General features: G+C 41.2%; 1 protein-coding gene across 1 annotated transcript in view; it reads right to left on the reverse strand.

Annotated features, from left to right (window-relative positions):
• The window catches only part of GRHL3 (grainyhead like transcription factor 3), a 31,215-nt gene extending 17,738 nt beyond the window's left edge, over positions 1–13,477 (reverse strand). The window contains exons 1-9 of the mRNA XM_051988227.1: positions 13,298–13,477; positions 11,104–11,165; positions 9,808–10,153; positions 9,239–9,312; positions 8,207–8,360; positions 7,653–7,764; positions 4,952–5,046; positions 1,799–1,957; positions 540–618 (exon numbers count right to left, since the gene is read on the reverse strand). Of these exons, the coding sequence (XP_051844187.1) occupies positions 540–618; positions 1,799–1,957; positions 4,952–5,046; positions 7,653–7,764; positions 8,207–8,360; positions 9,239–9,312; positions 9,808–10,153; positions 11,104–11,165; positions 13,298–13,363 (1,147 nt within the window). The 5' untranslated portion in view covers positions 13,364–13,477. The remainder of the gene's footprint in view (positions 1–539; positions 619–1,798; positions 1,958–4,951; positions 5,047–7,652; positions 7,765–8,206; positions 8,361–9,238; positions 9,313–9,807; positions 10,154–11,103; positions 11,166–13,297) is intronic.
• Positions 13,478–24,646: the final 11,169 nt, after the last annotated feature.

The raw sequence follows: 24,646 nt of genomic DNA on the forward strand, positions 1-24,646 counted from the left end.
TTCTAAGGCTCTTTCTAGCACTGATACTAGTTAATGTTGTTGCTGTTCAGTTACATCCAATTCTCTGTGACCCATTTGGGGTTTTCTTAGCAAAAAATACTCTTGTGCCTTGACATTTTCTTCTCCAGTTCATCTGACAGAGGAGGAAACTGAGGCAGACAGGGTTAAGTGACTTGTTCAAGGTCATACAAATAATAGGTATCTGAGATTGAATTTGAACTCAGGTCTTTTTGACTCACCAGCTGGCACTCCATCCACAGTACCACCTAGCTGCCCAATATTATTCATACTAACCTTTTAATCTACTATGTCGTCAGTTTTTAACAATTTATGGTTCCATGATTTTACACACTCCACCCTGGGAGATTCTACTGGGGACATGGAGGCTCTCACTAAGTCCAGAAGTCACTGTTCCTATCCAGGCTCCCATCTCCTGTCCTGACCCTCCCTGTCCCCCCAAAGGCAATCTGTGAACTCCCACCCCCTATTGTATCTGGAGAAAAGGTACCAGCTGTTCTGCCCCCAGGCAGAATACTGACCATTGTTGCTGGAGTCTGGGCACTTGGCTTTCCTCCGAAATTGTTTGCGTTCATCATCTCGCATTTTCCTCTCTGCGCCCTGTGTGGGGAAATCAAAGTCACCAAATCACCCGGGGCAAAGGGCTGTTTGCTTTCATAACTGCTGTTTTGCATCTTACAATATGTGTAAACCACCATGTCATGTTTTCTTTACGGAGCAAGACCAGGAAATGACAGCTCAGCCCCAGCCCCGGTCTTGGGATAGGGCCGGAGCCCCAGGGTGACTTCCTCAGCTGAAATCCCCAGATGCCCCTCCTTCTGGGGCAGCTCTTAGGGCCCCGCCTCCTGGGGCAGCTCTCAGGGCAGGACGGCTAAGGGGGAATGCTGCGTCCCCTAAGGCAAACCTCTGACGGGGACGCTGAAGGGCAGGAGAGGGACACTTCTCAAAGGATGACAGAGGGTCAGGGAGGACTTGTGGAGAGCTGACATGCCAGCAGACTGCACTAAAGGCTAGAGGTGGGATGCAAGCCTAAGGCCTGGCCAAGAGGGGAGACAGGATGTATATGTACACACACACACACACACACACACACACACACACACACACACACACAGAAACAACACTATAATGTAGCAGAGAGACTGATAGATTGGAAATTTGAAGACCTTGGTTCCAGATGCTGTCATGTATTAATAATTGGGTAATTGGACAAGTCACTTCTCTCTGGCCTATCATAAAAAAAGAGGGGAGGGGTTTGAGACTAGGTGGTCTGTAAGATTCTTTTCTAGTTCCAACTTCCTGTGCTCCAAGGATCCTCCAGTCTGACATTCTTTGTTCTAAGGCCCTCCCAGCTCTGACCTCCTGGGTTCTAAGGGCCCTCCCAGCTCTGACATTCACTATTCTAAGGACCCTCCCAGCTCTGACCTTCTGGGTTCTAAGAGCCCTCCAAGTTCTGACATTGTTTTCTAAGGCCTTCCTGACATTCTATTTTCTAAGGCCTTTCCAATTCTGACATCCATTATTCTAAGGCCCCCTTCCTGATTTGACATTCTAGGTTCTAAGGACTTTTCCAGTTCTGACATTATGTTATCAGGTTCCTTAAGGAATTAAGTTTGTATAATGTAAAAATCCTTCCCAGATCCAACCTAAGTTTCTCTCTCTGGGTAAGACAGAGGCTGGAAAGTCTGGGAGGGAACATTCTGATTTCCATAGCTATAAAGAGGATCACAGGGAATGAGAGAGAGATAACAATTCCCAGCCCATTCTGAGCCTCCATTACCTTATCACAGAATATCTTGATCTGGCAGACAGCTCGGTGCACCAGTCGGTCTGTCCCTGTACCACAGTCATAGGTGTCTATCTGGAGATTTAGTGGAACGCCTTTTACCCCCTTCTGGGTGGAGAAGTCCGTGCTCAAGCAGTTGACTCCAATGAACACCTGAGGGAAAGAGGAAAAAAGTAGCAAGATGAGTGGTCTTTCCAAAGTTAAGGAGTTTTAGGGTTTGCCCTTGACGTCAAGGCTGGTTCTAGGGGTCCAGGGGATCAGGTATTCTACAGTTTCTAAAAGGATTGCCATTGGAAACAGCATAAAATTATGGGGAAAGGCCTGGACTGTGAGTCGGGAGACCTGGATCATGTTCAGAACCTGTCACTAATTCAATGTGTGAACTTGGACAAGACTTTCTCCTTCAGCTTCAGAATTCTCTTCAGCAGATGACCTCTGAAATCCCTCCTAGCTCAAACATCCTACATCCTCCAACACAACTCAACAATTCTCCAGAGCAGAAGAGAAATCAAAATAACACTTGATATTTAAGGCTGACAAAGCACTTTGCTCACACCCATCCTAAGAGATAGGTCATGCAGGTATTTTTAGTCCAGTCTCTGAGTCTCAGTTTACCGATCTATAAAAATGAGAGGAATTGAGCACTGAATGGTCTTTGAAGTAAGTCAGCTTTCTCTCCAATTTGCCTTGTTACACTTTCTATTATTATTTTTATTATTAAAGAATAGTAATAAGGCCGTGTGATGTAGTGGATAGGCAGCGAGAGTCAGGAATTCCTGTCTTTCTTCTACATATACTAGTTGCTTGATCCTGGACAAATCAACTAATCTCTCAAAACCACGTCTATGATTATGAATAACACATGATTTGCTGATTTGCATTAGAGGAAGAGATTTTCCCACACCAGTGACATCATAAATCCAGATCACCTCTTCTTAAAATAGTAGTTGTGATAACCAATGACAGGTCCCTCAAACAGAGGGGCTGTTGATCCTCCCCACTCTTGCTTCCCAAGCAGCTCCTGGCGTCTGTTTCAGGCCCTCTCTCTGCTGTCTGGTGCATCCCCCCACCACCTGCTGTTTTCTCTCAATCCCCTTGGTCACCTCAGGCCACCGGGTGCCTCTTGTCTCAGGTAGCTATTCTCTTGATGGCGGCCTTGGGGGTCAACATGCCAAGCATACTTTCCCCTCAGACAGTTCAGGACTAAAAGATGTATGTTAAAATCTCTGGCTTGTAAAAGGCCCAAGTCCCCTCAGGGCCTTCTGAGGTCTGTGAGAAAATCCCAACTGAAACCCACCTTCCCTTCAATCTCTTCCACCCTACTGGGAGCCAAGAGCCAAGACAGCTGTGGGCTGTTCTACATCTGGAAAGGGAGGGAAGGGGAGGGGAGGCGAAGGAGGGCTTCCTGACACTCCCCACATGGCCATTTATGTAAACAAGAATCATCCCATTCCTCCGCAAAGCCCTCCTCTCCACCTTTCCTCCAGTCTCCTCATTAATCATCTCATTTAATAATTTCTATAGCATTTCAAAGTTATTTAGCAATTCTTCATAACTCATTCCAGAAAGTAGAATGAGCTTGCACATAGTCATTCTTAAGTGACAGAGCCGTTAGTATTAGAACTTCAGAGGCAACATGGTACAAATTCAAATCCCAATTCTGCTACTCGCCAAATGACTATGGCTAAATCACTTTTGTTCTCTGTAAGATGTTTACTAATCTATGAAATGGAAGCCTGAAAGGGTCCTTCTCATTCTAATTGCCATGATACACTGGTCTTCAAAGTCTGGTACTTTTTGCATTTTATCTCCCCCAGGTCTGGGACTAGAGGGTGGAGATTCTCATCTCGGAACAAAACACAATCTTATAATCTCTGTTACTTGAAAACCTTCCCAAAATAGAAAGCAGTCACCTTCTGCTTTCTCTAATGTGGCCTAAAAACAAAAATCATGTCAATTATTATAAAAAAATGTGTGTAACTGTGTCACAAATTTAGGCAGTCAGCTGCTTCTTTTTGTTGTTGTTGTTTGTTTTTCATCCTCAAAGAGGATCATGACATCATGGACGTGATTTCCGTGACATGCAAGGGAACTGGATTTAAATGAGTCAATCACCAGCTTCATTTTCTCCTGTGGAACCATCTGGGTCCAGTGGCCAGATATAGATCAGGGTACAGGAGATGACCCTGGATACAATGGAAGACCTTGGCCCTTTAAGTTAAGATCTTTCCCAGGCCTCAGCTTGTCTGAGATTCAGCAACAGCTGAGAATCAGCAACAGACATTCAGTGAATAAGTCTAGGTAAGAAATGAGGCAAAGAATGACCTCTTTTACCTGATTTAAAAAAAAAAATCAATCTGGGAGGGGAAGTTTGGTGGTTTCTGCCCAATACAGAAATGATGGCTATTTACATTGACTGTGAGCCTATCAGAGCCCAAAGAATGATCAATGAGACTTAAGACCTATTATTATTGAACTATCAAAGTGATTTGGGTTTAAGAAGGAAATCTATCAGTTGGTTCTTGAAAAAGAATAGAAGGAAGGTGAAGAGGATACAATGAGAACTGAAATTTAATTAGGGCAAATCCAAGAAATTCTCCCTGAGTTTAAACATCTCTTCCAAACAATAACCCATAGAAGATTTGCATCCAAGTAGCCATGTAAACCAGATTATTCCTCCCACCTAGCCCTTGGTGTTCTGGATCTCCATAAAATGAAGAGACTGGATTAGCTGGTTTCTGAAGTCTCTTCTGTCTCATACTCTAATGTTTTGGAAATCCTTTTAGCTTTGACATTCTAGGTTCTAAGATTCCTTCTAACATTTATATTCTAAAGAGAGTACAGTCTATGTTCTAACATTTTATATCTTAGCATTTTATATATATTTTGTTTTTGTTTTTGCTGAGGCAGTTGGGATTAAGTGACTTGCCCTAGAAAATGTGTCTGAGGTCACATTTGAACTCAGGTCTTCCTGACTTCAGGATTGGTGCTCTATCCACTGCATGACCTAGCTGCCGCAGCATTCTATATTCTAAAATTCTATATTCTATATTCATTCCATGTTTGATAATGACCAACCATGACTTTCCAGTGACAATATTCTATGGCCCTCTATTCACCATTCTTCAATCCTCTCTGTGTACTGACCTTGGCTTCTTCATTCACATTCCACACAAAAGACAGGGCATTATAAGCCACTTCCTCAATATGTTGGACAGTATTGAAGTTTTCTTTGCAATCCGCTGAAAAAGAGATGCAGCCAGGTTAGGAATGAGTCATGGGGTGAAGCCTTCAGAAACTGGGCCATATCCATGGCCTTGTTCCCAGCCCCTTTTATCTAAGGACCATCTCTAGGTTTTTGAGGTAATCTTGCTTACTAAACATGTTGATAAAGATCAGTGGTTCTCAAACTTTTGTTCTTACTGTTTTTTATACTATTAAAAATTATTGAGATCTGCTCAAAGAGTTTTTGTTTATATGGACTATGTCTACAGATATTTGCCACATTAGAAATAAAAACCAATTTTGAATTTGTAAACTCTCTGAAAGGGTTTCAGAAACTCCCAGGATTCTCTGAACCATATTTTGAGAACTAGTGATATATATGGGTAAACTAAAGCCGAGACAGGAGAACTGATTAGCCCAAAGTACCCCACTAGAACCTAACACCCCAACTATTTTGTAAGGAGAAGCTATTTTTCACTTATCCATCTTTGGGATTTTGTGTGTGTGTGTGTGTGTGTGTGTGTGTGTGTGTGTGTATGTCTGTGTCTGTGTCTAGAAACAGAGTAGAAAAGGAGTCCCCTTTTCTTATGTTTTCCTTCCTTCCTGGAATTACAGCAAAGCATTGAGAAGGAGTAGCATCTCACCTTGAGTGAGAATATAACTTGGTGTAGTGGGAAGAAAAATGGGCCAGGGGTCTGGAGATATGGATGGATGATATGGACTCAGGGATGGCCAGTCCCTTCCTCTTTAAAATGAGGTTCTCTAACGTGACCTGTAAGTCCTTGATGAAATGAGTGAATGGAATAGACTTGGAACACAGAAGACAAAAGTTCCAATCTTGCTTATGACACTAGATAGATGATTGTAGGCAAAATGCATGACTTGAGCTTCAGTTTCCTGATGGGGGTAATATTATTTTTCTAACTTTTCTAAGTCTAAAATGTGATGAAAACATATTTTGTGAATTTAAATTCCTGTATAGATGTCAGTTATTGTTATTATGGTAAATACTATATAAATTATTGTGAATTCAGAAGATCCTAGATTTAGACCTAGAAGAAACTTTAGACTAATCTCTCCATTTAGCAGATAGGGAAACTGAGGCACAGAGAGATGAAATGACTAATTCCAAGTCACACAGGTAATGAATGATTGGCTGACCTGGGATTTGAAATAAAGTCCCTCTGATGTCAAATCCAGTGTCCTTTTCAGAGATTCTAATATCTCCTAGAATTAGAATTTAAGCTCCTTGAGATCATAGAGGGTAATTTTTCTTCCAACATGGGAGCTGACTACATCTGAAATAATAACTCATGCCAAAATACTTAAATCAGTCATCTAATTTGACCCTTAATACAATTCTGCTAAGCATACAGCACAAACATTTGTCAGATTTTCTAGGTCTGGTAGAACCTGTTGGAGCTTATAGTTCCTTTGGCATAGTCTCGGCCCTAGGAACAATCTATTTCCTGAGGACCAACTAGCTCAATAGAGATGGGCATATGCCTAGGAGGCAAGACATTTAACAACGGTTTCTTTTGTCCTTGGCAACCCAAGAAACAAAGCAAAATGGCAAAGCTGGGAAGGTTCTTGGAAGTCACCTAGTCTAACTTCTTCCTTGGATGGATGCAAATGAAGTACATGAAGGAACTGACGCCCAGGGAGACTAAGTGAATAAAACTTAAGGTTTGGAGAAGCAGAAATAAAATTTGAAGGTAAAATTTTAAACTCCAAATCTCATGCTTTTCCTTAGTCTAACATCCAATATTATAAGTTTTAATATTCTGTGTTGTCAGGGCCCTCCCAGCTCTGACATCCTGTGTTTTAAGGCCCCTCGCAGCCTTGACATTCAATATTCTAAGGGTCTTCTCATCTCTAATAGTTTATACACTAAAGTCTTTTCTACTTTTATATCCTATGACCCTAAATATCAATTCTAGCTGAAACCAAAATCATCTCTGTGATTTTGCTCTGCTGTCATTTCCCTCTGGTTTTCTGTGATCACTGTTACCTCCTCTCTGACAATGACTTTTTACTTTCCCCTGAGCTCTCTTCATCTGACCCAAAGCAGATCTGGCTGTGAGCCCCTCAATCTGGCTCCCCTCCCCAGGTCATGAAGTGTCCCAGAAAGTTTTCCTCTCCCTGTCTGATGACTAGAAGCTGCTACCCTCTTTTTTGTGATGCTTTGAAATAAACAGAGCCATTTGAGATCCAATGGGGAGAGAAGCTCACTGGGAAACAATCCCTGCTAAAATCTGAACCTCTTTGTCAAAAAAAATTAAGATGTGGCAAATGATGACCCAAATGCAGAAAGCTTTATCTGAAAAAGGGTTTGTGAATCAAGGTCTGGGATTGCAGCTGGAGACAAGAGACTATCTACTTTGGTTTCTTTCTCTCCATACCCAGAACATATAGTTTTGTGAAAAGAGTATTAGTTTAGGCGGTAAGTTTGCCTTTGTCAGATATGTGGCCTTAAAGATCAAGAATCAACTGGTTACCATTAGTCATCATATAGCAGATTTGGAAAATTTAGAACTAGACCATAGAATATTAGGATATGAATGGAACAGGCCAGGATGTCTCTGCTGTGCTGTTTATATGTGGGGAAGAGTTCATTACTCACCTACATCAATGACCCGTTGCTTTGCTGTGGGCTGGCGCGAGTGCCAATGCTTCCAGAACCTCAGCTGTTCCATGGGGATCTTCTCGTTGTCAAACACCACCATGATCATGCTCTGCAAAGTAGCCCTTATCAGTGCTGGGGGGCCAGGCCTCAAACACCCTGTCCTATCCTTGAGTTCCCTCACCAGCCACCAATAGGCAGAAGCCAAAAGGTCAATGTTACTGGGATTTGGTGGTTTATTCTAGCGTTCTTTGTTTAGACCTGCTTAGGTCAAAAGACATGCAAACCCATGAATAAGTCTAAAGAGGGTGATAAGGGAGCCTCAGTTTCCACTTTTGCATTTAGACAACTTGTAGAATCATAGAAATTCTGAGTTGAAAGAGGCATCCAATCCAAATTCTACCTGACCAGACATTCCTTTACATCCTGAGTCTACATTGAGAGGCAAATTCCAACCTTACCATAGCTGCCCTGGTTAGTCCCATCTTAACTAATCATTTCTGTGTATCTGGCAGAGTTATTTCCCATTCCCATGATACCCACATGATACTGACCTTCACCTTGTTGGAAGACAAGTGTAGGCATCTGCCTCCTCCTGGAGTCCTCAGAGTAACTGGGTAGAATTGTCCCTTGTTGAGATAGGCCATAGGTGACTCCCCAGATTTGATGTGGATGGCTTTGGGGGAACCCAAGGTGTATTCAAAGTCACTTTGGGGAGAATAAAGAGAGAGTTATGAAACTCTAGGCCAGAAGGATTTCAGTATCCATCTAAAGATCTGGACAAGATTGGTGTTTCTTCCACAATTTAATCTATTCCTTATTCCCTCTTGTGTTCTCTAGTGGGGTGGGGGAGAAGAGCTCTTGGATGGTGGGGCAGGAACTATGAAGGTTCCAAGCAGAGGTCCAACTGGGGAGTGGACTGAAGAGGTTACGGTGGGCCCCAGAGTGAGTCTGCTCAGGGCACAAATCACCCAGTTTTACATAGAGTGGAATGCTCAAAAGAATTATCAACTAAGAAGTGGGAGATCAGAGAGCTATTCCCAACTCTGCCAGTTAATTACCATGTGACCTTGGAAAGTTATTCTAGCTTTTGAGATTCTAGTTTGGTAAGTAATAAATTGAGAAACATATCTACATGGTATATCCAACACCCATCTCTTCTAGCTTTGATATTCTAACACTCTGTGTTCAAAGGTCCCTCCTAGCTCTGACATTCCATGTTCTAAGGCTCTTCTTAGCTCTGACGTTTTTTATTTTAAAGCCGTCCCAACTCTGACATATTGTGCCCTAAGGTTCCTCTCAGCTTTGACATTCTAAGGCCTTTTGTAGCTCTGACATTCTAAGCTCTTTGAGTTCTTACATCCTCCATTTCAATATTTTCCCCCACTTTTAGTATTTTCTCTCATTGCAAGGAAAAGGCAGAACTGGGGAAAGACCTGAATGTTTTGGGTAACAACCATGGGGGAATGTTTAATGGAATTTGGAGAGTGTCTTGCTTATGTTCATGAATATCTCTCATTCCATCAGCCCTCCACCCAAGGGTCCCATGAGTAGCTAAGCCACAAGGCTAAGCTTGCTTCTGTTACCTCTTGGTGCTGGGGTACTCCTCTGGACACTGGGGCTCCGAGGGACTTTTCAATATGTCAGGGAAGAGCAATGACTGGAGGGAGATACAATCACAGGGGAAGGCCATCAGTGACTGGCTTCAGTGCTATTTTTCTATGGGTCCCAAAGATCTCCTTCCAACCTCACCTCCACCACTGATTTTCTTCATGGCCTGGATCCCTTTGGCCACATTGTCTGAGCCACCAGAGGTATGAGGAGTGTCAAATGACTGCATCATTTAACAAATTAAGGCCTGAGGCAAAAAAAGGGCCTCCAAGTCCATGTCCAATACCAGGGGAGGTGGTAAGACCCTGAATCGGTTCAGAGATCTGAGTTTGATTCCACTTAACTCTTATAGTCTTAAGAAAGAAAGCAGGAGCATGTTTTTGATACTCTAATCACACCTTTTTTCTTAATTTTTATCTAATTAAGTCATCTCTCTCCCAGGAGATGCTTCCAGAGCATCACATGAGCCAGAAGGTTTCATTTTAGGGACAGGGATGCTATCTCCATCCTTCATCTTTTTTTTGTCTTCCCAACTTGAGCTTACCTCCTGTCCATCATCCTTAAAAGTGCTGTCAGGCTGCCAGCGCTGCTGGGGAGGGGGCCCGTGGATAGTTTCAAACAGGTTACTGAGACTGCTATCATATATGTCTCCAGTAGGAAGCAGATAGGTAGCATCTCCAGAGCTGTCCTCCAGCTTGCTGGGGCCAGGAGGGAGGAGAGCTGGTTTGGTTGAGGCTGGTCCTGTCCCCTCCAAGTTCATTAGATTGTTCTTCTTGGTTAGGTCTGGGTACTCTTGTGTTCCTGAGATGTTTTCGGTCAAGAACTTCATGAGATGAGTGGGGCTCTCCAGAGGGGGAAAGTCTACTTCATATTCCATTCCATGGTGGTACCTGGAGGAAGAACCTGGTTGCTGACTTGGAAGATGACTTCTGGAAGCACTCAGCTGCATCTTATTTATTCATTTAACAAATATTTATCAATTAATATGTTAATAAGTATTTCTTAAGTTACTGCCACATGCCTGGCACTGGACTAGCCAGAGTTGGGGATAGAAAGACAAAAAAATAAGGTATAAGAAGGGCACTCTCTAAGACATGGCTGATAATGAGTGGAACTCCCTCAAGAAGCCAGAGGGCTCACCACCTCTCCCTGAACATCCCTGGCTTGGAGCCAATGAGGCATGTTTTGGTTCCAAATGCCAGAACAGAAACTTAGAGAGACAGAAGTCAAGAACTAGTGTCCCAGGGACAAATGCAGTAACAAAACGGTCATGTTTTGGAGTAAATGGAGGGGCAAATGAAGTCCTTTCTCCCCAAGCCTGAAATATATTCCCAACTCTCCTCCACCTTTTAGAATCCCTACTTCCCTTCAAAGCTCAGCTTGAATGCTACCTCTTACAAGAGGCCTTCTAAATAGTCACTGGTCCCAACTCACCCCCATGAAATGGCATTATCTATGTCTATCGCATCATTTCCCAGGAGTCATGAAAGACAGTTAGTTCCCTTCCCTCCCAGACTTTTAAATTGTCTTTCTGCACATCAGCCAAACCAAATTTCTTCTGGTACCTCCTAGGAAAGAATTGAAAACAAGGGAAGGATGGAATGGAAAAATGATAGGATTGGGAGCTGGGAGAAATCTAAGTGACCATCTAGTCCAACCCCCTCATTTTACAGAAGAAGAAACTGAGAGCCAGAATAGGTTAGTAATTTGTCAAAGGCTATCAAGGTAATAAGGAACAGAACTGGAATTTGGACACAGGTTGTCCAACTCCAGGTTTTGTTGTTATTATTCAAGACAGAGGAATGACAGAGGGGATAGATAGAGAGCTGATTTTTCTCACCTCTTTCCTAGGTCACTTCGTGTAACTGTGCTTGAAGAGAGGATCCTTTTCTCTTTTGGGCCCTGAAGAAGAAAACAGATATTATTGAGCTTTGGGGAACTTAATTTTGTGGGAAGGGGACAAAGTGAAATTCACATCTCACCTTTTTTTTTGTAGGAGGGATACTAATTATAACATGAGAATTATCTTCAGAATGAATACTTTCTGTTCTATCCCTCATCACAACCTCATCACAGGAGTTCATACAAATCCCCTCTCCATTAGCTAGTGTTCTTTTCAAACCATGATGTCTCAGAACATCTGACCACCTTCCTCATTCTTCCTTCCTCCCAATCATCTTTATTTGTTGTTTTTACCAATTATCTTCCCGCACTAGAACATAAGCTCCTTGAGAATAGAGACTATCTTTTTGCTTCTATTTGCATCCCAGTACTTTGCACAATTCTTGGCACATAGTAAGCAGTTCATAAAAGTTTTATCTACCTAACACATTTTGGAGTCATATCCAATAACTATAGCTGGGTTATCTGAATGGCATGAATAAGTTCGGTCTATTTCTGATCAAGTCAATTACACAAATTCTTGTGTTAGCTATTATTACAATTGTGACTACCACTCATTCATCCAATTATCCATTTAGCTATTCATCTATTCATTGCTCTATCCTCCATCCCCCATTCATTTACTTATCCTTTCCATCTATTCATCTTCCCATTCATTTACTTATCCTTTCCATCTATTCATCTTCCCATTCATTCATCTATCCATCCATTCATTCTTCATTCATCTCTTGTTCATCTACCTCACTATTTGTCCATCCATCAATCCATTCAACCAGTCTACTATGTGACCATTCTGGTTGTAGGTATGGTAGTAGATACAGAAATTAATAAAACATGAATGACATCTTTTAAGAAGCTTCCATTTTCTTTCTGGAGAAACAAGACTAAGGCGCCTAATTTACTTGAAGAATGATACAAGATATTCTATCATTAAGTATATAATAATAGTGTAACATATATAAAATAAGGTTTGCTCTATATACATTGTCTCACTTGATGTCATGACAACCAAGTGCCTGGCATGTAGTTGGTTAAAAAATGTTGAGTGGGGGTGGTAGTTAGATGGCACAGTGGATAGAGCACTAGCTTTAAAGTCAGGAGGACCTGAGTTCAACTCTGGTCTCAGATACTTAACACTTCCTAGCTGTGAGGCAAGTCACTTAACCCCAATTGCCTCAGGAAAGAAAGAAAGAAGGAAAGAAGGAAAGAAGGAAATGTTAATTGTTTAACCAACAACTCTCTGAGATAGGGGTTATTATTACCCTATTTCAAAGATGAGGAGATTTGAAGAGAGTAAATTACTTGGTTGGAATCACACACAATTAGTAAGTATCTGAGCCTGGATTTAAACTCAGGTCCTGCTGACTTTAGGTTTAATACTCTCTGTACTACATGACACCTCGCTGTCTAATTAAATATAATCAAGTGATCAAATAAAAGTGTTCTGGGAGGTCAGGAAGGAGGAAAATCACTGTAGACTGAGATTATTGGTGAAAGTTTAGAAGATAGGTGGGAAGGGGAAGGTATTGTTGAGTCAGGTCCTGAAAGACAAGAAGGATTGACAAAGGCCTAAAAGAATAGAAAAGGTCATTCCAGATGGTCAGAGTTGGGAGTATAATTGGTATACAGTTAGGGGAGGGGCAAAGAAGGGGGTGATGGGACGAATCTGATGTGTTTGGGGACCTTGAAATGAAGATGGACCAGTCACATGACAATAACAGGGAATTGAACTGATGGACAGTTCAAGTATTCATTGACATTCATGTGCCATCAAGAGAACTTAGAAGGAGGCCTCCAGGCCCCTTGGATGCACCTTTTGTGGATGATTTATGAGAACATAGGTTAAAAGTCAGAGTGAATGAGAGGGCTTGGCTAGATTGCCTTACATATCACTGGAGAGATAGAACTCATGTCTCTTTGCAGCATTAATAAAATTACAGAACCAGACTTGGCTGGGGCTGAAGGTGCATACTGAGGAATAGATGGCAAATTAGTCTGTGTAATGGGAAGAAACAGTTTGAGGGGCCTTGGAAGCTGGGAGTAGACTAATGGAAGAGAGGAGCAGCCACTGTTGGCAGTGGCTTGGGCCCTTCTCAGGCATTTCCCACTCTTGACAACCACCTCTGCCGTACCATGTAGTAGTCGTAGAGAAAGCTCAGTGCCGCGACACTGTCTTCGTCCCCATTGACCCTCATCATGGCCTTGGTGGCGGCAGTCAGAGGGTTTTCCAGATAGGTCTTCCAGGCCTCGTCCTCATTGGTGTAGGAGAACTTCTGAAAGTTGACTGTGTCGTTCTTGATTACCCGGACAGACCTGAAACTGAAGGCAACAAGAGGGTCACACTTAGTCTATCCTGAAAGCTGGTACACAGGGGTTGTGGGTAAGAGGGTGCTGGAGCCAGCTCTGACTGGCCAGAAAGGACAAAGCATTGAATTTTCATCATGAGCATTTATATCTTGGAAAGCACTAAATGCTAGAAATCAGGACTTGACTTATTGTTTTGTTGATTTCCAAATTTAAGAAAATGATGGAGAAAATATTGATGATGTAGATTAAACTTAAAAGGGAGTTTTTGACCAGCACACTCCTGGGCCTGTGGGAAATTCACAGCCCAATTAGTAAATTCTCTGAGGGCAGCCTGGCAGGGCTTGTGTGATCCTGGGTAAATAATTTAATCTCCTGAGCCTCAGTTTCCTTATCTACAGATCTAAAAATGTAGAAATGTAAGATCTCTTTGGGCAGACAATTTCATCTTTGCCCTTCTCTCCCCACTGTTTAATCCAGGGCCTGAAGAACAGTAAGTACTTAATAAATTTTTATCAAATAATAATAATAATAATAACTGACATCAATATAGTACCTACTGTGTCAGGCACTATACTAAGCATTTTTTTTACACATATCTTATTTGATACTCATAATAATCCTGTGAGGTAAGTGTTATTATAATCCTAATTTTATAGATGAAAAAATTGTGGTAAAGGGCAAGTGACTTCACATAGCTTGTAAGTAACTGAGGTCAGATTTGAACTCAGGTCTTTCTCCAGACCCAGTGCTCTCTCCATTGAACCACTAATTGGAAAAGGTAAGAAATTATTGGAATTGGGGAAACAGGCCTAACATTCTCTGATTTATGGTTTGATTCGATTCAACTAGCTTGTATTGATTACTGAGCCAGGCATGGGGCTGCCTTTAAGAAGCTAGCTCTTTGGGGCAATGTGTATGTGTATGAATATATACACAGATAAGTGAATACAAAATAATATACAAAATGAATGCAAAGTTGTCAGAGAGTAAGGGGGAAGAAACATTAATAATCACAGAAATCAGAAAAGATCCCATGTAGGTAGATGGCAGTTGAGCTGAACTTTGGATAGCATTAGGGATTTTAAAAGATAGAGGTGAAAAGGAAACCATTTGGGGACACAGCCTCTACAAAGATGTGGAGGTGGGAAATAGAATGTCATGTAGGAGAGAAAGAAATAGGTCATTTGGGCTGGGATGTAGAGTATGTGAAGGTAAAAACATGGAATAAGTTTTGAAAGATAGATTAGAACTGGGGTAGTGAAAGTTTCTAGTTTTAAAATTTGTTATTCTAGGATCTCTCTCTAAGCTCAGATATTCTATATACTCCAGTCCCAAGAACTCTGAAAGTCTATGTTCTAAAATGCCTTCCAGTTTTGACATTCCGTGTTCCAAGGTCCTTTCTACTTCTGACTTTCTATCCTAAGATATCTTAGATAACTAAGATAAGATTCCAATTGCAATAGTGCCATTCCATTGAAAAGCTGATGCTTAACACGACACTGTGAATGGCAACTCAGACGCAGTGTTTACTGATGAGTTTGGGGACAGTCACCTAGATGTCTCCTGGTCAGCTTACCCACGAAGGCGGGTCAATTCTTGGGCTGAGCTGGATCTCAGGAAGGTGGAGGCAATATCCAAAAAAGGAGCCAACGCCCAGGGAGAGGGAAGATAATATAGAAGAAACTGCTCCTCCCAGGGGCTGCCAGGGAGGGATGCCTACAAGCTTAGCTTCAGGCAATGGGGTGTTTCAAGCTGAGAGGAAGCTGTCACCCAGAAAAGAGAAATGACAGAAATGTTCCTGCTATTTGGGTGAGGAGTGAGAAGGGGCGGTGATGCCCCAAGTTTCTGCCGCTATAAATCAAGCAAGCTTGACAGCAGAAAAGGGCAAAGGGCACACCTCTCCCAGCTGCCTTCTCTCATGGAGGAAAGACACCCAACACTATTCCCTCCTTGGATCGGAAGAAAGGGATGGAGTGGAAGAGCAAGCCCCATTCCAATAGGGAGGCCCTCAAACTTTATAAGCTGTGCTGGAGGTTCAAGAGAACCTGGGGTCACAGAAAGAAGAGTAGCAGCAGAAGGGTCTTTAAAACACAGGATGTTAGACCTGGAGGGGACTTTAAATCGTCAAGTGCCAGAACTAGAAGACACTTAAGAACCAAGAATTTTGCCACAGAAAGGGACTTTAGGGAGATATTACCTAGTCCAATTGTTGCATTTTATAGATGAGGAAAATAAAACTTGGAGAAGGGACAGTTTGTCATAGTTACAGAATTAGAGGAGGTGGAGCACTCAGATCTGAAAGAGCCAGCCAAAGCTTTGATGAGTATGATGTGACACAGAGCAAGGCACTCTGGGGCTATAAAGAGCCATGAACCACAATCCCAGCCCTTAAGGAATTCAGAAACAAAGATCTTTTGGAAAGATGTCTTATATGATAAGGCAGCTTTTTCATCCTGGAAAATATTGGAGGAAAAAGAAACAGTAACAGAGAAAGAGAGAGTGAGAGACAAAGAGACAGAGACAAAAACAGAAATAGAAACAAACAGACAAAGGAATCTTTCCCTTTGATGGGGATGGGGAGGGAGGAGGAGAGTAAGATAGAGAGACAGCCCACATCTCGTTAACTTATTTAGGGAAGGCTTCCCAGTAGAGACTGTCAGTGATGTGAAGACATAAAGTCATTATTAGACCTGCAGAAAATCCTTATGGGTTTCATTTCTTTGGCTTGGCAAAGGATGAGTCCCAAGCCAATTGCTCCATTGGGACAGTCTAAAGAGAATGTAGGACTGTGCTTGGAGGGAGAACAGGGTGGAGAAAACTTATGTTAATTTGCAAGTGTGCTCTGAAATGGCTGGCTTTTGAAAATATGTACAAAGAATGTTTCTGCCCTTTGTGACCTGGAACACCTTGGGAAACAACCAACTGTCCAGAAGTTTTGTCATATGGGAAGAACATTGGAATTGTCTCCAAAATCCTTCCATGGCACTGATTATATCATGGAAGGAAGCCTTCAACCTTTCTGGGTTTCAGTTTCCTCTTCTATAAAGTCAGGAGGTTGAACTAGAACATCTCTGAGGTTCTTGACCACTGATATTATTTTGAATTTTAAGGTAGACATACAATGTTTAATTCAATATTGATTAAATACAACATGGTGGGTACTATGTCATATACTAGAGATACAAAATCAAGTACAAATAGTCCCTGTTCTCATTGACCTATGTTCTGTGGGCTCTCCAGGCTCTGATATTTTATCCTAAGTCTCTTTCCCATGCTGTTTTCTGTTTTCAGGTCTTTCTCTCTCTCTCTCTCTCTCTCTCTCTCTCTCTCTCTCTCTCTCTCTCTCTCTCTCTCTCTCTTCAGATCCCTATTTTAATTGCCTTACATATTTTCTATTAGGAAAATGTTCTTAATTGAATCAGACTATTTTCTAGTCTTGGAGAGTTGCTTAGGGACAATGAGAGGTTAATTGACTTACTTAGGATCATATGGTCAGTTTGTATCAGAGATGAGACTCAGGTCTTTCAGATCCTGAGATTGGCCCAATCCACTATCCCACATTGCCTCTAACCATAATAGAAATTATAATAACAACTGAACTTTATATAGTATTTCACATTCCCACAGCACATTATATTCCTTATCTTATTCAAATAAGCCTCACCCTGGGAAGTAGATATGCCAGATGTGATGAAGACAATAGAGGCCCAGAGAAGCCCAGAATTATGCAGCCAATAAGTGTCTGAGACAGGATTGGAAGCACGATTTTCTTACCAATGCTGTCATTATTAAATAAATCATTCTCTGGGTTCTGCTTACTTCCATCTGTATCCGTTCATGCAAATCTTCTCAACCAGGATCTTCCAAAACCAAAGTCATTTACTTTTTGCTGAGTAGCAGTAGAGGAGTTGCAGTCTTTTTGTCAAGATTGACATAATACCCACACCAACTGAATCAGGATTCCTTGGTGCCTTTCTCCTCTTTCTAGCACCCATTAGATACTGTCTTCCCCCACTATAGTATAAGCTCTTGGAGGGCAAGAGATATCTTGCTTATTTTCATGTTTGTCTCCCCAATGCTTTACACAGTTCCTGGCTCTTAATAAAGATCACCTAGAGAATTAAGTGAGAGGGGCAGGTTATAAACTTGACTCTTTCCATTCTAAAGCGAATACTCTTTCCGTTATACTACTTTTCATCACTGAACATAAATTAGAAGTGGACATTAATGACAATTCATTATTAGTAATCAACATCATTAATGAATATTATTAGTAGAAGCAGCTAGGAGGTGCAGTGGATAGAACACCAGTCCTAGAGTCAAAAGGATCTGAGTTCAAATTTGTCCTTAGACACTTATTAGATGTGTGACCCTGGGCAAGTCACTTAACCCTGATTATCTTCCCCTGAAAAATTAGTAGTTGTAGTTTTTAAAAGGGTTTGCTTGTTGTTTGTCCTTTGTTCCTGAAAAGGCCCATAGCATTAGGAAGGTAAAGCCATGACATGCAAGTGAATTGTATTTGAATGAGGCAGAGCTGTGCAAAGTTACCAGCCTCCTAGTAGTAAAAATACAGTATAGTGGAAAGACTTTGTTGTTGTTGTTTTACGTTACTTCCTACTTCAGGAGTGATCACATTGCTTAGCATCCCTCAGCCTCATGTTGTTGATGAACTGGGGACAATCTCGTGTGTCCTTCTGCTTTAGAGAGTTGCAAGAAAAGTGCTTTATAAGGCTTAAAATGCTATGGAAATGTGAGCGATTATTATCACCATCTCAACAGACAATAGAGAGGTCCACAAGACTAACCACCTGGCATAACCTCTAAGAGTAGGCCAGTCCTGATACAGTTAAGTCACTATCAGTCAATCATTTTGATCTACAGGTGTTTATTAAGTACCTATTATATACTAATAATCACTGTCTAAAATTAGCATTGATATAATGCTTTAAGGGTTTTGCAACACTTTACAAATATTATCTCATTTTATTCTTGTAAAAACTCTGGGAGATAGGTGCTATTATTAACCTCATTTTACAGATAAGAAAACTGAGACAGAAAAAAGTTAAGTGACTTGTCTAGAATCAGTGTTTGAGACTTCCAGGTATAACACTCTATAAACTGCACCATTTTATTACTTATGCATATGAAGACACAGAAACAAAAATAAGATACTCTTTCCCACAAGGAGTGTTTTTATTCCATGTAGGAAAATAACACAAACATATATTCGTGATTCAGCCAATTCCAATAAATTTGTGATGGAGACAATCATCTGCATCTAGAGAGAGGACTATGGGGACTGAATGAGGATCACAACATAGTATTTTCACCTTTTTTGTTGCTATTTGCTTGCTTATTTCTTTCTATCATTTTTTTCTTTTGATCTTTTTTTTTGAACAGTGTGATAAACATAGAAATATGTTTAGAAGAAATGCACATGTTTAAACTATATTGGATTATCTGCTGTCTGGAGGAGGGGGGAGGTGGAGAGGGAAAGAGAAAAATATGGAACACAAGGTTTTGCAAGCATGAATATCGAAAACAATCTTTGTATTTTGAAAAATAAAAAAACTTTACTAAAAAGAGAACATAAATTAATGAATATATAATAAAATAAATATATGAGTCAGATTTTCCAGTTGCCTCAATCATAACTGTCTCTTCTTCAAGAGAACCAGTTTAAAATTAAGTCTGCCACAGATCACCTGGCAAATGTCCAATTACCTGTGATAGGTTGGAAAACAACAATTGACAGGCAAGAGTCACTTAGAATAGCCTCCAAGAAGATGTCCTTAATGATTCTCATATTCATTAAAGCAGTTTGCTTCCCCAAAAACAGAAAAACATGATGAAGACAGAAGAGCTGGGTACAGATTCCTCTTCTGAATATACTTCCTGAGTCACCTCAGTCAAGTCCCTTCAATTCTGTAGGCCTCATTTTTTTTTTTTATTTGTAAAATGAACAGATTAGAATAGATGAATTTTAGGCTTGCTTTCAGCTCTTAGCTATGTGATGCCATTATCAATTAGGGAAAATAACTGCCCCAATTGTCACATCATCTCTTGGAGCCTGTTTCCTCAATTGTCAAATGGAGAAAAGGAAAAAAAAAAAACTAGTTGTACTATTTATGTTAGAGTGTGAAAGGGAAAAAAGTGCTTTGTAAAATCTTAGAGAGCTGCAGAAAGGAGATATCTTCCAGATTAAGGAAGACAAAATTATAACAAATATCCTGGTTTGTTTCAATTATATCACAAGATAGCATCCCTTAGCACAGATCCCTCCACTAGTATCTTGAGGTCATCTTGGGTTGAGGGGCTGGTCACCACTGATTCATTCCTAAACAGCTATAAAACTGTGCATAGCATTTGACCCAGCGATATTGCTACAAGATTTGTATCCCAAAGAGATCAAAGAAAAGGGGAAAGAATCTATATGTGCAAAAATGTTGACAGCAGCTCTTTTTGTGGTGACAAATATTGGGAATATAAAACTTGCTCTTCTTCAGTTGGGGAATGGCTGAACAAGCTGTGGTTTATAAATGTGATGGAATACTATAGTGCTATAAAAAATGACAAGCACAGTGATTTCAGGAAAACCTTGAAAGACTTACATGAACTGATGCAACATGAAACGAACAGAACCAGGAGGACATTGTACACAGTAATAGCAACATTGTATAATGATCAATGGTGAATTACTTTGTTATTCTCAGCAATGTGTTGCTACAAGACAATTCCAGAAGTCTTATGATGAAAAATGCTATCCACCTCCAGAAAAAGAACTGATGGAATCTGAATGTAAATCGAAGCATACTTCTCAAACTTTATTTTTCTTTTTGTCCCCACTATGTTTTCTTTTACAACATGACTAATATGGAAATAAATGTTACATGACTTCACATATATAATCTATATCAAAGTGTTTGCCTCCTCAAGGAAGGGGAAAGTGGTGGAGTTTGGAACTTAAAATTTTTTAAAATGAATGTTAAAATTTTTTTACATGTAATTGAGAAATAAAGTAAAATGGGAGAGACTAAAATTAGGTAAATAAATCCAAATAGTGTTCTATTTCCTAAGAGAAGCTGGTATGAATGGATTGACCATTTTTCTTTTTGACTGGTGGCACAAGGCTTCCCTCCCATCTGGAAACAAAATCTCCCTGAACTTCTGAAAGAGGAGAATGGAAGAGGCTGAAGACTGAGTGCAGTGAAGTGGATAGCACTTGCATTCACTTCCCTTTTCTTGGCTTTCCGCTTTGGGGAGAGGCACCTATTAATTCTCATGACATTTTTCATTTTCCTCCCCCATAACTGACTGGCTCTGCTCCCCTGGGGACTCACTTCTCCTTATCCTCCCCCAACCAGCTCCATACTACTATTGCAATGGCATTTTCTTCAAGAGCTGTGGCAGGGGAGGAAGGCTTCTTACAATCAGGGGGAAAACAACCAGCTTGGGGATCTTGCCCTCCTGGGGCCACTGGCACTGAGCCAAGAGTGGCACAATGCCAGTGCTGTCTGAGTTATTGTCAGGTGGCACATGCCATGCTGTCTCTAAGCTGCCAACTCCTTCTGTCTTCTCCAAATTGGTCTCAATTTCCCCACCTATAAAATAGGGAGGTTGTACTAGATGGTCCTTTCCAACTTGAAATCTCAAGATCCTATGATGGGGAGTCTGGAGATGTGGTTTTCTTTTCAATTTCTGCCATTATTGTGCTGTGTGACCTGCTTCCCTTGCTATCCTCCTAGGGCTAAAAGGATCAAGAGGCATAAAAGTGACATGCTCTCTAATCATCAAATGCTAATAATAATAATAGATTGTTCTCTGGCTGGAACTTGTTTTGGAAAATGGCTGGAAGAACAAAGGAAGTTCCCCTGTACTCCACAGAATGTCAGGGTTGGGAGGGCCCTTAGAACACAGGAGATCAGAGCTGGGAGGACTCTTACAACACAGAACATCAGAACTGGGAGGGCCCTTAGAACCCAGAATGTCGGAGCTGGGAAATCCTTTAGAACACAGATATCAAATGTGGGAGGGAACTTAGAACATTGACTATTGAAAATAATTTTAGATAGAATGTTAGGAGTTAGGACCTGAGAGATCAAGACTCACTTAAGGGGAAAAAATCCAGCTTATACTTAAGGGGCTGGTGGACTCTGAGCCTTTAGCTCATCCCAATGTAAGGATGGCTCCTCAAGGCTAATATAGGCAATTCTCTGAAGTCAAGAATCCCATGCTGTGTTCATAGTGGTAAGAATCCTAGGAACAGAACTTTCTTGCAGACACTTCCTCAGTACTTCCTGTGGACAATTCCTGAGGTTGGAGCTGAGTGAAACAAAGCTGAGCTATGTATTTCTAGTCTGGAGGATGAGGGAAGGAGAGAAGAGCAATGAGGCTTTTGCAAAAAAAAGGCAAATCAATTGTTGTCGAGTTCAGTGGAGGGAGAGATCACATCTCGTGTGTAGGAAGGCTACCCAAAGGAGATGGCACTCAAAGTTACAAGGGAAGTCAAGGGAAACAAAGAGGCAGAGGCTAAGCATTAAGCACACAGTAATACATGATGCCAGAGAAGCATCTTAAAGAGATGACATAACTCATTTTTGCCTGCCCCTCGGCACCTAGGACAGGCCTTGGGCACAGGAGATACTCGGAAGGGCCTGAAGAATGAACAGCTATCAGCTGACTTGGGCTTGCTTCAGAGCAGGGTAGGTGAGAGAGAGAGAGAGCTGTCCTTAGAATCTATCAGGACCTTGTGAGAAGATGCTGACTATAAAAGCAGCATCCAGGGGCATACTTCATGTGGACAATAATACTCAGAGCTGGGAAGCTCTAAAGCAAGAGGCAGAGTCACAGAGGGAAGATGTTTAGAATGACAGAACTGGAACTAATAAGGCATTACCCAGAGACTACCTAGTCTAGCCCTGCTATATTACAGAAAAGGAAACTAAGACCAGGAAAGTTAAGTGATTAACCTAAGTTCACATAGGCAATAATGAGATAGGAAATAAACCCAGAACTCCTATGACTCCAGAGCTAGTACTTTTCCTCGCATCTAGAATGTCAGAACTTAGGGGCCTTAGAACAGAGAATGTCAGAGCTGGGAGGGCCTTAGAATAGAGAATGTCAGAAAACAACCCCCTCATTTTAAAGACAAGGAAAGTGAGTCAGCAAGGTGATTCAGCAGAGAGAATGTTGGACATTGTATCAGCAAGACACAATAACAGATCCCACTTCAGAAACTTACTGGCTGGGTGTTCCTGAGCAAGAGACTTAACTTTTGTCTGCCATTTTTCAAATCTGTAAAATGGAAATAATAGTACCTATCTTTTAGGATTGTTAATATTTAATGACATAATGTATCCATTAATATTAAAGTCATATATAAATGCTAGCTTTTATTATAAAGTTGGGAATTTTATTATAAAGTCTAGAATCAGGAAGATTCATTTTCTTGAGTTCAAATCCTGCTTAGACACTTACTAGCTGTGTGACCCAAGGCAAATCACTTAGTCTTATTTCCCTCAGTTTCCTTATCTGGATACCCACTGGGGATTCTGGAGGCTGACTTGACCAAATACAACAAGTTGGAAAAGGAAATGGCAAACCACTCCAGTTTCTTTGCCCAAAAAAAACAAAAACAGAAACAGAAACAAAAACCAAACAGGATCACAAAGAATTGACTAAAAAATGACCAAGCATTCTAAAATAAGAAGAGAATTTAGTTGTTTTGTTTTTTTTTAATCCTGGCCCAACTTTTAACCTCTGCATCATCTTCATTCTCTTGATTTGCTTCTCAAAGGCTGCGATTTTCTGTATTCTAAGATCCCTTCCATTATAACATGCCATGGTCTAAGGTCTCTTCCAGCTCTGACATTTTATGCACTGACGTCCCTCCCCGGCCTAATTTTCCAATTTCTAAGCCAGTCCCTCTTCCTTCTGACATTCTGTGTTGAAGACTCTTTGCAATGTGGACATTTCTTGTTCTAAAGCCCATTGCAGCTCTAATTCAAATACCTGAACACAGAAGATGTACCTGGGTGGTGGTACCATAAAAGATTATCCATTGTACCATTGTACTTCTGTTCAACTTTCATCTTGACCATGCACTTCCCTGGGCAAAGGCATCTTTTGATCTACAGAGCATCACCCTTAAAGCAGAATAAAGTTACAATCTCTACTTTCCAGAAGGTCAAGAAACAAAGGGCAAGATCAAGGCCCATGCAATGGGTCTAGGTCTCTCTGTGGGAAGCAGTATGAGAATCACCAGTTTCTGTCCCTGTCTATGCACCAGGTCCTGGCTCCACCCACCCTCTCTCATGGAAAAGACTTCACAGGGTTGTGCTCCTGGTGAGTGTTGACACACTGATCCACCCATCAATTTGCTTGCCAAACCCTAATGCAGAGATATCCAGCCCTCATCAGAGGTGATCAATCAAGCTCACTAATTACCCACACAGAGGCCCTGCCAAAAACTGCACACGGCGGAAAAAATTCCCCAATCTTCTCCCTTCCCAACAGCTAGCCTTTGTTTGTGATAGGAGTGTCCGCCCTGGGCTGTGTGGGCCTACTGGATACCCACTAGGGATACCCACTAGGGATTGACCAAATACAAAACTGATTTCATCCTGTGGTCATATTTAGAGGACTTGATGGCTTAACCTTGAATGGGTCAATACCTTTGGCCTACTGGCAGGCCTTCTTTGAGCCTTATTTTACTTCTAACTTATGAAGGGCAAGTATTTTCCACATCTTGGCTAAAGTGCTTTGAGATCCATAGAGATGAATAACTGAGCCAACTGTCTAAACCCATCTGTGTAGACTGTTGTTTTCTAGCTCCAAATTTCTATCTGAATGTCAACTAGTTTTCTATTCTCCAATTAAACAGGTAACTTACTTTCTTTTTATTTTATTGGGGAAAAAATTCCCTTTTTAATTGGATCTTGTTTTCTTCCCTCTTTCTCTCATATCACATTCTCTTTCTCTCCTGTCTATCCCTTTCCTTCCGCCTTTCCTTCATTGGTCAACATTTTTTTTTCTGTGACTGAAGACTAACATCTATCTTCTCATCCAGGGTGGTTCCCTACAAAAGCTGGGCACAACATAACTATAAATCACTATTGGGCCAGTCATTTGAGCAAACATTAAAACTCCGAATAGGGCTCTGAGGATCACAAGCT

This window comes from Antechinus flavipes, chromosome 3 (assembly GCF_016432865.1).
Source record: "Antechinus flavipes isolate AdamAnt ecotype Samford, QLD, Australia chromosome 3, AdamAnt_v2, whole genome shotgun sequence".
NCBI lineage: Eukaryota > Metazoa > Chordata > Mammalia > Dasyuromorphia > Dasyuridae > Antechinus > Antechinus flavipes.